Here is a 15,104-nt window from a genome sequence, read left to right on the forward strand (position 1 = left end):
AAAGTAAGCAGGTGCAGGCGCTAAATTAACCCCTATACGCGTCAAATAAGCACGTGCTAAATAAACGGATGCAAGCGGTCCTGCACACATCAATTATTGACGTATGTATTTGATTGTAAAGCGCAAGTGTGTAAATTGAATCTTGACAGCTGCTGTACTCGGCATTACAAAGTCGCATTCCGTTCACAGCTAGCGTCGTACAATACATCCAGATCGCGCGAGCTCTTCTATGATATAATGGTAGTTCGCAAACCAACGTTAAAGGTGCATGCCGCCAACTACTGTGTTGGAGTGTTTGGTCAATCACGGTTTATAACATTTCTAAATCATCCTACCTAACTCAGTACCTCGGAGAAAATAAAAAAGAGCCCTACTAACTTCTAATAGAATCTTACCCCATCCCCTAAATCCTTTCCCAACCTCGTCTAACATCAATGGCCATACACTTTCCCTCTCTTTAACATACTTACAACAATATAACAACACGCTCCACCTTTCACCGACCATACACTCCAGACACAAACCATTCACATGCTTGCCAACCACATGTAATCACAAGTTCAATGTACAATTTCTTAAGTGCAATGATGCAATGATTTTATTTTTTAAATCCATTTTATAATAAGGCTGTAATGTAAGAAAAAGTGGAAAAGGGGGTCTGAATACTTTCCAAATGCACTGTAAATACTTGTGCTCAGAGTCCCATCTCTTCTGCTACACATCTGTCAAAATGGCTCTGATCTTACATTTGGACTCACCTCTACCCAGTGGAACATTAACATCAATGATATCTTGTTTCAAAGCTCTTGGCTAGCTGGTCTACAATTTAATTCCCTTCCACACCCAAATGTGCTGGGACACAGCAGAATCAGTCTACTGCACCCATTCTCTCAATTCATCATAACAACATTAATACTTCCAATAGTAGGTCACTCCTATTAGATTTACCAGATGATTCAATACAGACAGAATCTCAGCATACTATAATTCTATCAGGTTGTATGTCCTCCACCCACTGGAAGGCAACTATTATTGCCAACAGTTCAACTAAGTATACTGACAGTTCATCTGTTAGTCTTCTACATATCTGCACATCAAATTCAGGAACGTAAATGCCTGCTCCTGTGCGCCTACTATCTGGGTCCTTGGATCCAACTGTGAAACATTTCTACCAATGTAATTGTTAACCAGTTTCCTTATATCACTGACTTCTGACCATTCGTTCCTTTTCTCTACCAAGGTTAGATCAACAACAGGATCTGGGAGTAACCACAGAGGAACATCCCCTATCACAAAGGGCTAACCTCCAACTCCCTCAAACCACTCTCATCAGCAAGCTTTCCAACTGTCCAACCAAAACCTCTGCCTTGTCTACTAGTATACTTTAATGACCATGTTTTACTCTGTCTGTCCAGCTTCTGAAGCCAAGTCTTCGCCGCTGTTTTCTCGTGAGCTCACAACACTAGTCACCACATCACTTCACTAATGTCACAAACCTGTCTGACGCGGGAGGAACTTAGCTGAGACAACCCATAAAGCGAAGATTGTCCCAGACACACAGAGTTTTACCAAACATTAGGAACACCTTCCTAATATTGAGTTGCACTCAATATTTGTCCTCAGAACAGCCCCAATTCGTTAGGGCATGCTCTACAAGGTGTCGAAAGCATTCCACATACTCCAATACTTTATGCTTCCCACAGTTGTGTAAAAAATCCTTCTTTAACCTGTCTCCTCCCCTTCATCTCCACTGATTGAACATCAATAAAGGATCATAGCTTTCACCTGGATTCACCTGGTCAGTCTGTCATGGAAAGAGCAGGTGTTCTTAATATTTTATATGCTCAGTGTATAATTTGTATTTGTATTAATTAGGTATCCACATTAGCTTCTGCCTTGGCAGCAGCTACTCTTCCTAGGGTCCAAACACACCAAAGCACCCACATTACATATAAAACAAAAGATATAACAGTGAACTGTTTGCACTGAATGAGCTAAAGATAAAACAGTACATCATATAACATCCCTACACCACCACATATCCACAACACAAAATGTTCAATACCACCATACAACAATATCACAATGTGTGCGTTGTTAGATTTGCGTCAATTCGAATCTGGTATCAGGATAAATATGACAATGAGTCACCGATTGTATACTATGTATTTTTTATTAGCTAAGCAATAAGTGGTAAATGCAATTTTCGTATATACGGGCTCTCTGTCCCACCTCGCAGGGCAATACAGAGAACTGACTTGTTCCTGACAAAGATATTATAATATACCCTGATGACAGTAGTAGTTCCGGCTTCCGAGCCGGCCTGTCAGAGTAGAGACTGGGCGTGGTTTAAACTTACTCAGCCTATTGCAGGCGCTCAGGCTGGTCCCCGCCTCTTGGCGCTTCTGTTGATAGATGTAACTGTTGCTGTGAAGAACATCCATGCGCTCATGCTCGATACCGTTATCTCGCACCTGGCTCCTGTTATCTAACAAAAGACAGCTTGTTCTCGCAACACCCCGCTCTGAATGTGCCCCCCCCAACTCATTGAACAGTTCATGTCTTGATGCTACTCTGTATTTTTCCATCATGAGAAAGGCCCATGGCCCTGAAACTGTTAACAATGTTTCAAGTCAGCTATGTTGCATAACACATACATACATGTACATCCACACAAGCCAACAGCAGATAATATTCAATCATATATATGGTACGGGCTATAATGCATAACACAGAAACATCATAGCGTATGCATGTGTCTGTTCCTTTGTGTGTGTCTCTTCACAGTCCCCGTTGTTCCATAAGGTGTATTTTTACCTGCTATTTAAATCTGATTCTACTGCTTACATCAGTTGCAAAATGCAATGTCCGTACTGTGAGACACCTAAGACAGCACTATAGGGAGACAGGATGGACAGCTGATTGTCCTCGCAGTAGCAGACCACATGTAACAAAACTTGCACAGGATCGGTACATCCGACCATCACACCTGTGGAACAGATACAGGATGGCAACAACAACAGCCCGAGTTACACCAGGAACGCACAATCCCTCCATCAGTGCTCAGACTGTCCGCAATAGGCTGAGAGAGGCTGGGCTGAGGGCTTGTAGGCCTGTTGTAAGGCAGGTCCTCATCAGACATCACTGGCGACAACATCACCTATGGGCACAAACCCACTGTCGCTGGACAAGACAGGACTGGCAAAAAGTGCTCTTCACTGACAAGTCACAGTTTTGTCTCACCAGGGGTGAGTGTCGGATTCACGTTTATCGTCGAAGGAATGAGCGTTCCACCGGGCCTGTACTCTGGAGCGGGATCGATTTGAAGGTGGAGGGTCTGTCATGGTCTGGGGCGATGTGTCACAGCATCATCGGACTGAGCTTGTTGTCATTGCAGGCAATCTCAACGCTGTGCGTTACAGGGAAGACATCCTCCTCCCTCATGTGGTAGCCTTCCTGCAGGCTCATCCTGACGTGAACCCCCAGCATGACAATGCCACCAGCCATACTGCTTGTTCTGTGCGTGATTTCCTGCAAGACAGGAATGTCAGTGTTCTGCCATGGCCAGCAAAGAGCCCGAATCTCAATCCCATTGAGCACGTCTGGGACCTGTTGGATCGGAGGGTGAGGGCTAGGGCCATTCCCCACCAGAAATGTAAGGGAAGTTGCAGGTGCCTTGGTGGAAGAGTGGGGTAACATCTCACAGCAAAAAACTGCAAATCTGGTGCAGTCCGTGAGGAGGAGATGCACTGCAGTATTTAATGCAGCTGGTGGCTACACCAGATACTGACTGTTACTTTTGATTTTGACCCCCCTCCTTTGTTCAGGGATACATTATTCAATTTATGTTAGTCACATGTCTGTGCAACTTGTTCAGTTTATGTCTCAGTTGTTGAATCTTATGGTCATACAAATATTTACACTTTAAGTTTGCTGAAAATTAACGCAGTTGACAGTAAGTGGACTTTTTTTTTATGTTGCTGAGTTTAGTACTGTGCACCTCCCATAGTCTGTTCTGGACTTGGGGACTGTGAAGAGACCTCTAGTGGCATGTTTTGTGGGGTATGCATGGATGTCCGAGCTGTGTGCTAGTATTTTAAACAGACAGCTCGGTACATTCAGCTTGTCAACACCTCTTACAAAAACAAGTAATGATGAAGTCAATCTCTCTTCCACTTTGAGCCATGAGAGATTGACATGCATGTCATTAATATTATCTCTCCATTATACTTTTGCTGTTCTGAGCCAACTGCAATTTTCCCAAGTCCCTCTTTGTGGCACCTGACCACACTACAGAACGGTAGTCTTGGTGTCACAAAACCAGGGCCTTTGGGACCTGCCTTGTTGATAGTGTTGTTAAGAAGGCAGACTTCACAGACTTCTCAACATGTTTTGACCGTGGCAGTTTGCAATCCAGGGTTACTCCAAGCAGTTTAGTCACCTCAACTTGCTCAATTTCCACATGATTCATTATGAGACATAGTTGAGGTTCAGGGTTTAGTGAATGATTTGTCCCAAATACAATGGTTTTAGTTTTGGAAATATTTAGTCGTAACCCATTCTGAAACTACTACAGCTTTGTTAAGTGTTGCAGTCATTTCAGTCGCTGTAGCAGCTGACGTGTATAGTTGGGTCATATATGAATAGTAATTTAAAATTCTATAATTACAGCAAGCTGTAAAATAATTACCATAAAACGTGTATATGACACCATTACTAATAAACAACCTGAAAAGGTTTCCTGTGTTGTTTCAACAGATTTTAATCCCCAAATAAGGTCACAATTGTGTTGCTGCACTGGTGCCCTCTTTTGTGTTTTATATTTAGCTAGTTCTGACACTATTAGCATGTTATGTGGTTTTATGTAGCCATTTGTAATGTGCATAATGTGCAGCAAAGCTAATGTTGCTCTTTTCACCTGGTCTATTGTGGGGTTACACAGTGGAGCTACACAATTAACATTACATCGAATATTTATTTAAGATTATTGGCAAAATTAGATGGTTGTTAAAATATCAAAGACGTCGCTCAATATCTGCATTACACACCAATATCCCATTATTATTCAGGATACTCAACTATTCTGTTTGAGTTATATAAACATCATATCCTGTTTACAATAACCCGAAAAAGCTTAAATCCTGGTTTTGAGAATCCTGGATAAGATGCCTCGGATCTGCTGATCTTAGACAGGATACTGTGGCATCTTACCCCATTTACTGTTGTTTTTCATGGGCTTAGGCTTAGTTTCGGAAATCCTGGGTGTTGTGTGAAGATGTTTACATCTGATTGTCAAACAAATCACTTCAGAAAGTTGGCTACCTGCACAGTTCTATCCACCATAATCATTGATTTTGCTGATACTCTATACTGGACCTTGTAGCCCACTGGCTTAGGCTACTTTCACCCCTAATTTAGATACATTTCTGCTTATAATCTCTGACATTTGGTTGGCCATTTATTTGTCAACTGTAGTTAGATACATGCAGGTTCTCGTCGGTCATAACTTGTTGCTCCAGAAGACTAAATAAAGTAGTGCTCATGTCACGGTTTTCTTTGGGTGAAGTAGAGTCAGACCAAAATGCAAAATGGCTATTGCGATTCATGTTTAATAAAACAAGGTAAACACGAATCAAATACAAAAACAATAAACGTAACACAAAAGGCGAAACAGCCTAATACTGGTGCAAAGTAACACAGAGACAGGAACAAGGACATCAGGACACTAAGGACAATCACCCACAAAACCCAACAGGCTACCTAAATATGGTTCCCAATCAGAGACAATGACGAACACCTGCCTCTGAGAACCATATCAGGCCAAACATAGAACTAGACAAACTAGACATGTAACATAGAATGCCCACTCAGCTCACACCCTGACCAACCAAAACATAGAAACATACAAAGCAAAACATGGTCAGGGTGTGACAGCTCACCAGAATAATGTCTTACATCGATAGAATGAATGCATTAGTATTCTAGTTAACACCCATAAAGTTGTCTTTCGTTTAGGGACCGGAAAAAATGCAATAACTCCAAAACAGTGGAAAGCTAGTTCCTCTGCGAAATGTCCAAATATCATCAGTTTGAGCAGTTTCAACGAAATGAGAAGCTGGGAAAACGATGAAACAGGTTTCTTATAATACTTCAGTTCAAATTGGGTGCATATTGTATGTGGTTTAAATACTGTCTGCTTGCATAACAGTGTCAAAGATACCATGTTGCATTCACATTTTCTCAAGGGATGCTGAAAACTTCAAACATGCACCACTCTGTGAGAGTCGGTGAGAGGAGAGTCGGACCAAAATGCAGCGTGTCGATTGCGATTCATGTTTAATGAAAAAACACACTAAACACAAACACTACAAAAACAATAAACGTAACGAAAACCGAAACAGCCTATACTTGTGTAAACTAACACAGAACAAGGACATCAGGACTCTAAGGACAATCACCCACGACAAACTCAAAGAATATGGCTGCCTAAATATGGTTCCCAATCAGAGACAACGATAAACACCTGCCTCTGATTGAGAACCACTCCAGACAGCCATAGACTTTGCTAGATAACCCCACTAGCTACAATCCCAATACATACACACCAAAACCCCCAGACAAAACACACCACAATACAAAAACCCGATGCCACACCCTGGCCTGACCCAATACATGAAGAAAAACACAAAATACTTAGACCAGGGCGTGACAGAACCCCCCCCCCCCTAAGGTGCGGACTCCCGAACGCACCTCAAAACAATAGGGAGGGTCCGGGTGGGCGTCTGTTCATGGTGGCGGCTCCGGCGCGGGACGTGGAACCCACTCAGTCAATGTCTTAGTCCCCTCTCCTCGCGTCCCTGGATAGTCCACCCTCGCCGCCGACCATGGCCTAGTAGTCCTCACCCAGAAACCCACTGGACTGAGGAGCAGATCGGGACTGAAGGACAGCTCGGGACTGAGGCAGCTCGGGACTGAGGGGAAGCTCGGGAGTGAGAGAAAGCTCGGGAGTGAGAGAAAGCTCGGGAGTGAGAGAAAGCTCGGGAGTGAGAGAAAGCTCAGGCAGGTAGGTAGATCTACCAGATCCTGGCTGGCTGGTGGTTTTAGCAGATCCTGGCTGACTGGCAGATCCTGGCTGACTGGCAGATCTGGCGGATCCTGGCCGACTGGCGGATCCTGGCCGACTGGCGGATCCTGGCCGACTGGCGGATCTGGAAGAGTCTGGCTGACTGGCAGATCTGGAAGAGTCTGGCTGACTGGCAGATCTGGAAGAGTCTGGCTGACTGGCAGATCTGGAAGAGTCTGGCTGACTGGCGGATCCTGGCAGACTGAAAGATCTGGCTGCTCCATACTGTCTGGCGGCTCTGGCTGCTCCATGCTGACTGGCGGCTCTGGCTGCTCCATGTAGGCTAACAGCTCTGGCGGCTTCTTACAGACTGGCAGCTCTGGCGGCTCCGTGCAGAATGGCAGCTCCTTGCAGACTGGCAGCTCCTTACAGACTGAGAGCTCTGTGCAGACTGGCAGCTCCGTGCAGACTGGCAGCTCCTTGCAGACTGGCAGCTCCTTGCAGACTGGCAGCTCCGTGCAGACTGGCAGCTCCGTGCAGACTGGCAGCTCCGTGCAGACTGGCAGCTCCGTGCAGACTGGCAGCTCCGTGCAGACTGGCAGCTCATTGCAGACTGGCAGCTCGGGCTGCTCCATGCAGACTGACAGCTCTGGCTGCTCCATGCAGACTGACAGCTCTGGCTGCTCCATGCAGACTGACATCTCTGGCTGCTTCATGCAGACTGACAGCTCTGGCTGCTTCATGCAGACTGACAGCTCTGGCTGCTCCATGCAGGCTGGCAGCTCTGGCTGCTTCATGCAGACTGACATCTCTGGCTGCTTCATGCAGACTGACAGCTCTGGCTGCTTCATGCAGACTGACAGCTCTGGCTGCTTCATGCAGACTGACAGCTCTGGCTGCTTCATGCAGACTGACAGCTCTGGCTGCTCCATGCAGGCTGGCAGCTCTGGCTTCTCTATGCAGGCTGGCAGCTCTGGCTGCGCTGAACAGGCGGGAGACTCCGGCAGCGCAGGAGAGGAGAGAGGCTCTGGCTGCGCTAAACAGGCGGGAGACTCCGGCAGCGCAGGAGAGGAGAAAGGCTCCGGCAGCGCTGGAGAGGCGAGGCACACTGTAGGCCTGATGCGTGGTGCTGGTACTGGTGGTACTGAACCGAGAACACGCACAGGAAGCCTGGTGCGGGGAGCTGCTACCGGAGGGCTGGAGTGTGGAGGTGGCACAGGATGGGCTAGACCGTGAAGGCGTACTGGAGATCTTGAGAGCAGTGCTGGCACAGGACGTGCAAGGCTAGGGATGTGCACAGGAGGCCTGGTGCGTGAGGCTGGCACCAACTTCACCAGCCGACTAACACGCACCTCAGGACGAGTATGGAGCGCTAACCCGGGTGCCATCAAATCCCCGACACGTTCCGTCGGGCGAATTCCATGCAAAAAGCACCAACACAGCAACTCCCTCATTTCTCTCTCCTCCAATTTCCCCATTAACTCCTTCACAGTCTCTGTTTCGCTCACCAACACCGGCTCTGGTTCTGGTCTCCTCCTTGGCTCCTCACGATAAACAGGGAGAGTTGGCTCAGGTCTGACTCCTGACTCACACTCTCCCTGAGCCCCCCCCCCAATACATTTTTGGGGCTGACTCTCAGGCTTCCTTCCGAGTCGCCGTGCTGCCTCCTCATACCGGCACCTCTCCGCTTTCGCCGCCTCCAGTTCTTCTTTGGGGCGGCGATATTCTCCAGGCTGAGCCCAGGGTCCTTCTCCGTTTAGGATTTCCTCCCATGTCCAGAAATCCTTATAGCGCATCTCCTCTTTGGGCTGCTCCTGCCTGTTGACACGCTGCTTGGTCCGTTTGTGGTGGGTGATTCTGTAACGGTTTTCTTGGTGAGAAGGAGAGTCGGACCAAAATGCAGCGTGTCAATTGCGATTCATGTTTAATGAAAAAACACACTAAACACAAACACTACAAAAACAATAAACGTAACGAAAACCGAAACAGCCTATACTTGTGTAAACTAACACAGAACAAGGACATCAGGACTCTAAGGACAATCACCCACAACAAACTCAAAGAATATGGCTGCCTAAATATGGTTCCCAATCAGAGACAATGATAAACACCTGCCTCTGATTGAGAACCACTCCAGACAGCCATAGACTTTGCTAGATAACCCCACTAGCTACAATCCCAATACATACACACCAAAACCCCCAGACAAAACACACCACAATACAAAAACCCGATGCCACACCCTGGCCTGACCCAATACATGAAGAAAAACACAAAATACTTAGACCAGGGCGTGACACACTCGATACCTTTATAAATCTCCATTCTTGAATGCTTAATGTGAACCTGTGCTTGTCCTGATTGTTATAGAGTTGTCAGTTGGATTTGGAATCCATATTTTTTAAATAAATTGCATTATTTGTCCCCTGCCCAAACCAAAAAATACAGGCTGCTCCTTCTCCTTTAATAACAAACAACGGCTTCCTTGGCAGAGGTTGCATAAAATGCTACTCTTATCAAAAACGATGGATTTCAGCACCAAAAGAAAGCTTGCTGTTACACAGGACAGACATAGGTATAAGGAAAACTTTAAAGAATGGACATTTTTACAAGTATTTACTAATAGTGACTCAATGTTGTCGGTGGTACACACTGCCGGCACATCTCGCCTCCTTGGACGGAATTTTGTTTACTAAGCCAGTCCAAAGTAGAATCAACTGACAGATCCATAAGACCATGTAGACCACTTGATGTAGGTTCTCTGAGAGTAAGTCATTCAATGCATTATTTCCATTGCAGGCCAGAGAGAATACCTTTTGAGGATGGTAAGTAGGCCAGCCTTCGTTCTGACATCTGAAGCCTATACATGTCATGTCAGATACCATTGGTGTTAGTTCACTTGATCTGCTGCAGCTCTTTGTCTCACAACTCTCCCATCCATTAAACAACTTTTTGCTCGCTTTGCTCGCTTTGAGGACAATACATTGCCACTGACATGGCCCGCTACCAAAACCCGCTATCATCCAGAAGGCGAGGTCAATACAGGTGCATCAAAGCTGGGGCCGAGAGACTGAAAAACAGATTCTATCTCAAGGCTATCAGACTGTTAAACAGCCATCGCTAACATTGAGTGGCTGCTGCCAACATACTGACTCAAATCTCTAGCCACTTCAATAATTAAAAATGGGATGTAATAAATGTATCACTAGTCACTTTAAACAATGCCACTTTGTATAATGTTTACGTACCCTACATTACTCATCTCATATGTATATACTGTACTCTATACCATCTACTGCATCTTGCCTATGCCGTTTGGCCATCGCTCATCCATATATTTTACATGTACATATTCTTATTAATTCCTTTACACTTGTGTGTAAAAGGTAGTTGTTGTGAAGTTGTTAGATGACTTGTTAGATATTACTGCACGGTCGGAACTAGAAGCACAAGAATTTCACTCCACTCACATTAACATCTGCTAACCATGTGTATGTGACCAATAAAATTTGATTTGATTTGATTTTGAGGTCATGGAAGAGTATCCAAACAAACCACCCACAGTCAGATTCGTCTCTAAGATGTTTCATCCAAATAGTATGGCATTTGTCTTCTTTTCCTTTTCGGAATGTAATTTGTTACTATTGTGCTTTGATCCTGTTCTTGTGGTTTCCTCTATCCCCCAGTGTATGCTGATGGCAGTATATGTCTCGATATTCTTCAGAATCGCTGGAGTCCAACCTATGATATATCATCAATTCTCACCTCTGTCCAGGTATGTTGTATGGACAACCTCATGATCAAAGTTAACTGACCACATATGCACAGTATGTCTACACAGTGTGTTTGCATAGATCAAGGAAGTGGCATGCATAACTAATGTACAGTGCACAATGACACTAGTGCAGGATTCTCCAATCTTGTCCCAGAGAGCTACTGGTTGTGAAGCCCTGCAGTAACTCACCTGCTTGAAATATTCAACTAATCATGGTCTTCTCTCTAGAGTCTGGACCATAAGTAGCTGGGTCAGGTGTGTTATTGCAGGGCTGGAACAAAAGCCTGCACAGCTAGTAGCTCCACTAGAGTTGGAGAACCCTGCACTAGTGTAATCTATCCATAATGTCTATGATCCATACACACATTTAAACTTACCTCCATCATGTTTAATTGTTGCTGTTTGGTCATGGAACTTCTTCCTTGTCTTTCCAGTCTTTGCTGGACAAACCAAATCCCAACAGTCCTGCAAACAGCCAAGCGGCACAGCTGTACCAGGAAAACAAAGAGTCTCGGCCAAGAGAGTCTCGGTACGAGAAGAGAGTCTCGGCCATCATCAAGCAGAACTGGAGGGACAGCTGACCCTCCTCGAGATGACCTCTGACCTCCCAAAGAACGTTCTGGAACGTTGTTTGATTTAGCGTAGCTGAGTGATTCGTGAGTCATTTCTTATTCTCCTTTCTCTCTTTTGTTTTTGAGAAATCATGTGCACTTTAATGGTTTGCTCTACCAAGGGGGGTATCTTACAGGTTCTCCATCTCACATCTCAATCCTCCAGCTCACAGAAATAGCAACACTTAACCACGAACAAAACATGTGGGAACCAGAGGGTAAAATAGTGTATAAATAATAATGTCACGGAAACCAGATGTGTACAATAAAGAAAAAACAAATGGACAATGAAACGTACATCGGCACCTACTTCGGCGGAAGAGAGGCACCTACTTCGGCAGAAGTCGTGACACAAATGTAGCCTAATATAATATTAACTCCTGCAGAATTATGCATTTCTTGCAGTAAAATGATACAACTGTTACGGTGCGTGAATGAGGACCCAAAAGCGAATTAACTTAAACAGAGCTTCTTTAATTACCAAACATAGGTAGGCTCAGACGGACCGGCAGATTCCGACAGGACAAGACAAGGTTACAGCAAACATGACGACAGTCTGGTTCAGGCATGAAACACAACAAACAAGAATCCGACAAGGACAGGAGCAGAAACAGAGAGAGATATAGGGACCTAATCAGAGGGAAAAAGGGAACAGGTGGGAAAAGGGGTGACGAGGTGGTTAGGAGGAGACAAGACACAGCTGGGGGAAAGAGGGGGAGAAAAGGTAACCTAACAACGACCAGCAGAGGGAGACAGGGTGAAGGGAAAGGACAGAGACAAGACACAACATGACAGTACATGACAGTACCCCCCCACTCACCGAGCGCCTCCTGGCGCACTCGAGGAGGAAACCTGGCGGCAACGGAGGAAATCCTCGATCAGCGCACGGTCCAGCACGTCCCGAGAGGGAACCCAACTCCTCTCCTCAGGACCGTACCCCTCCCAATCTACGAGGTACTGGTGACCACGGCCCCGAGGACACATGTCCAAAATTCTACGGACCCTGTAGATGGGTGCGCCCTCGACAAGGATGGGGGGGGGGGGGGGGGAAGACGAGCGGGGGCGCGAAGGACGGGCTTGATGCAGGAGACATGGAAGACCGGGTGGACGCGACGAAGGTATCGCGGAAGAAGAAGTCGAACTGCGACAGGATTAATGACCCGAGAAATACGGAACGGACCAATGAACCGCGGGGTCAACTTGCGAGAAGCCGTCTTAAGGGGAAGGTTCTGAGTGGAGAGCCAAACTCTCTGACCGCGACAATATCTAGGACTCTTAGTTCTACACTTATTAGCAGCCCTCACAGTCTGCGTCCTATAACGGCAAAGTGCAGACCTGACCCTCTTCCAGGTGCGCTCGCAACGTTGGACAAAAGCCTGAGCGGAGGGGACGCTGGACTCGGCGAACTGAGATGAGAACAGCGGAGGCTGGTACCCGAGGCTACTCTGAAAAGGAGATAGCCCGGTCGCAGACGAAGGAAGCGAGTTGTGGGCGTATTCTGCCCAGGGGAGCTGTTCTGACCAAGACGCAGGGTTGCGAAAAGAAAGACTGCGTAAGATGCGACCAATAGTCTGATTGGCCCGTTCTGCTTGACCGTTAGACTGGGGGTGAAAGCCGGAAGAGAGACTGACGGAAGCCCCAATCAAACGGCAAAACTCCCTCCAAAATTGAGACGTGAATTGCGGACCTCTGTCCGAAACGACGTCCGACGGAAGGCCATGAATTCTGAAAACATTCTCGATGATGATCTGTGCCGTCTCTTTAGCAGAAGGAAGCTTAGCAAGGGGAATGAAATGAGCCGCCTTAGAGAACCTATCGACAACCGTAAGAATAACAGTCTTCCCCGCTGACGAAGGCAGTCCGGTGACAAAATCTAAGGCGATGTGAGACCACGGTCGAGAGGGAATAGGAAGCGGCCTGAGACGGCCGGCAGGAGGAGAGTTACCGGACTTAGTCTGCGCGCAGACCGAACAAGCAGCCACGAAACGACGCGTGTCATGCTCCCGGGTGGGCCACCAAAAACGCTGGAGAATGGAAGCAAGCGTACCCCGAACGCCAGGGTGGCCGGCTAACTTGGCAGAGTGAGCCCACTGAAGAACTGCCAGACGAGTAGGAACGGGAACGAAAAGAAGGTTCCTAGGACAAGCGCGCGGCGACGGAGTGTGAGTGAGCGCTTGCTTTACCTGCCTCTCAATTCCCCAGACAGTCAACCCGACAACACGCCCCTCAGGGAGAATCCCCTCGGGGTCAGTGGAGGCTACTGAAGAACTGAAGAGACGAGACAAAGCATCAGGCTTGGTGTTCTTAGAGCCCGGACGATAAGAAATCACGAACTCGAAACGAGCGAAAAACAGCGCCCAACGCGCCTGACGCGCATTAAGTCGTTTGGCAGAACGGATGTACTCAAGGTTCCTATGGTCAGTCCAAACGACAAAAGGAACGGTCGCCCCCTCCAACCACTGTCGCCATTCGCCTAGGGCTAACCGGATGGCGAGCAGTTCGCGGTTACCCACATCATAGTTACGTTCCGACGGCGACAGGCGATGAGAAAAATACGCGCATGGGTGGACCTTGTCGTCAGAGAGGGAGCGCTGAGAAAGAATGGCTCCCACGCCCACCTCTGACGCGTCAACCTCGACAACGAACTGTCTAGAGACGTCAGGTGTAACAAGGATAGGAGCGGATGTAAAACGATTCTTGAGGAGATCAAAAGCTCCCTGGGCGGAAACGGACCACTTAAAGCACGTCTTGACAGAAGTAAGGGCTGTGAGAGGAGCTGCCACCTGACCGAAATTACGGATGAAACGACGATAGAAGTTCGCGAAGCCGAGAAAGCGCTGCAGCTCGACGCGTGACTTAGGGACGGGCCAATCAATGACAGCTTGGACCTTAGCGGGATCCATCTTAATGCCTTCAGCGGAAATAACAGAACCGAGAAATGTGACGGAGGAGGCATGAAAAGTGCACTTCTCAGCCTTCACAAAAAGACAATTCTCTAAAAGGCGCTGGAGGACACGTCGAACGTGCTGAACATGAATCTGGAGTGACGGTGAAAAAATCAGGATATCGTCAAGGTAAACGAAAACAAAGATGTTCAGCATGTCTCTCAGGACATCATTGACTAATGCCTGAAAGACAGCTGGAGCGTTAGCGAGGCCGAAAGGAAGAACCCGGTATTCAAAGTGCCCTAACGGAGTGTTAAACGCCGTCTTCCACTCGTCCCCCTCCCTGATGCGCACGAGATGGTAAGCGTTACGAAGGTCCAACTTAGTGAAAAACCTGGCTCCCTGCAGAATCTCGAAGGCTGAAGACATAAGAGGAAGCGGATAACGATTCTTCACTGTTATGTCATTCAGCCCTCGATAATCTATGCAGGGGCGCAGAGACCCGTCCTTCTTCTTGACAAAAAAAAAACCCCGCTCCGGCGGGAGAGGAGGAGGGGACTATGGTACCGGCGTCAAGAGCTACAGACAAATAATCTTCGAGAGCCTTACGTTCGGGAGCCGACAGAGAGTATAGTCTACCCCGGGGGGGGGTGGTTCCCGGAAGGAGATCAATACTACAATCATACGACCGGTGTGGAGGAAGAGAGGTGGCCCTGGACCGACTGAACACCGTGCGCAGATCGTGATATTCCTCCGGCACCCCTGTCAAA

The 15,104-nt window shown here is 47.1% G+C and overlaps 1 protein-coding gene across 1 annotated transcript; it reads left to right on the plus strand.

Annotated features, from left to right (window-relative positions):
• The first annotated feature begins 10,596 nt into the window (after nucleotides 1–10,596).
• On the plus strand, nucleotides 10,597–11,419 carry LOC118940974 (ubiquitin-conjugating enzyme E2 A-like). Its single transcript, XM_036951036.1, has 3 exons — nucleotides 10,597–10,660; nucleotides 10,750–10,838; nucleotides 11,273–11,419. Exons 1-3 carry the CDS (start codon nucleotides 10,597–10,599, stop codon nucleotides 11,417–11,419), a joined length of 300 nt encoding a protein of 99 aa, XP_036806931.1.
• Nucleotides 11,420–15,104: the final 3,685 nt, after the last annotated feature.

Source organism: Oncorhynchus mykiss, chromosome 18, assembly GCF_013265735.2.
Source record: "Oncorhynchus mykiss isolate Arlee chromosome 18, USDA_OmykA_1.1, whole genome shotgun sequence".
NCBI lineage: Eukaryota > Metazoa > Chordata > Actinopteri > Salmoniformes > Salmonidae > Oncorhynchus > Oncorhynchus mykiss.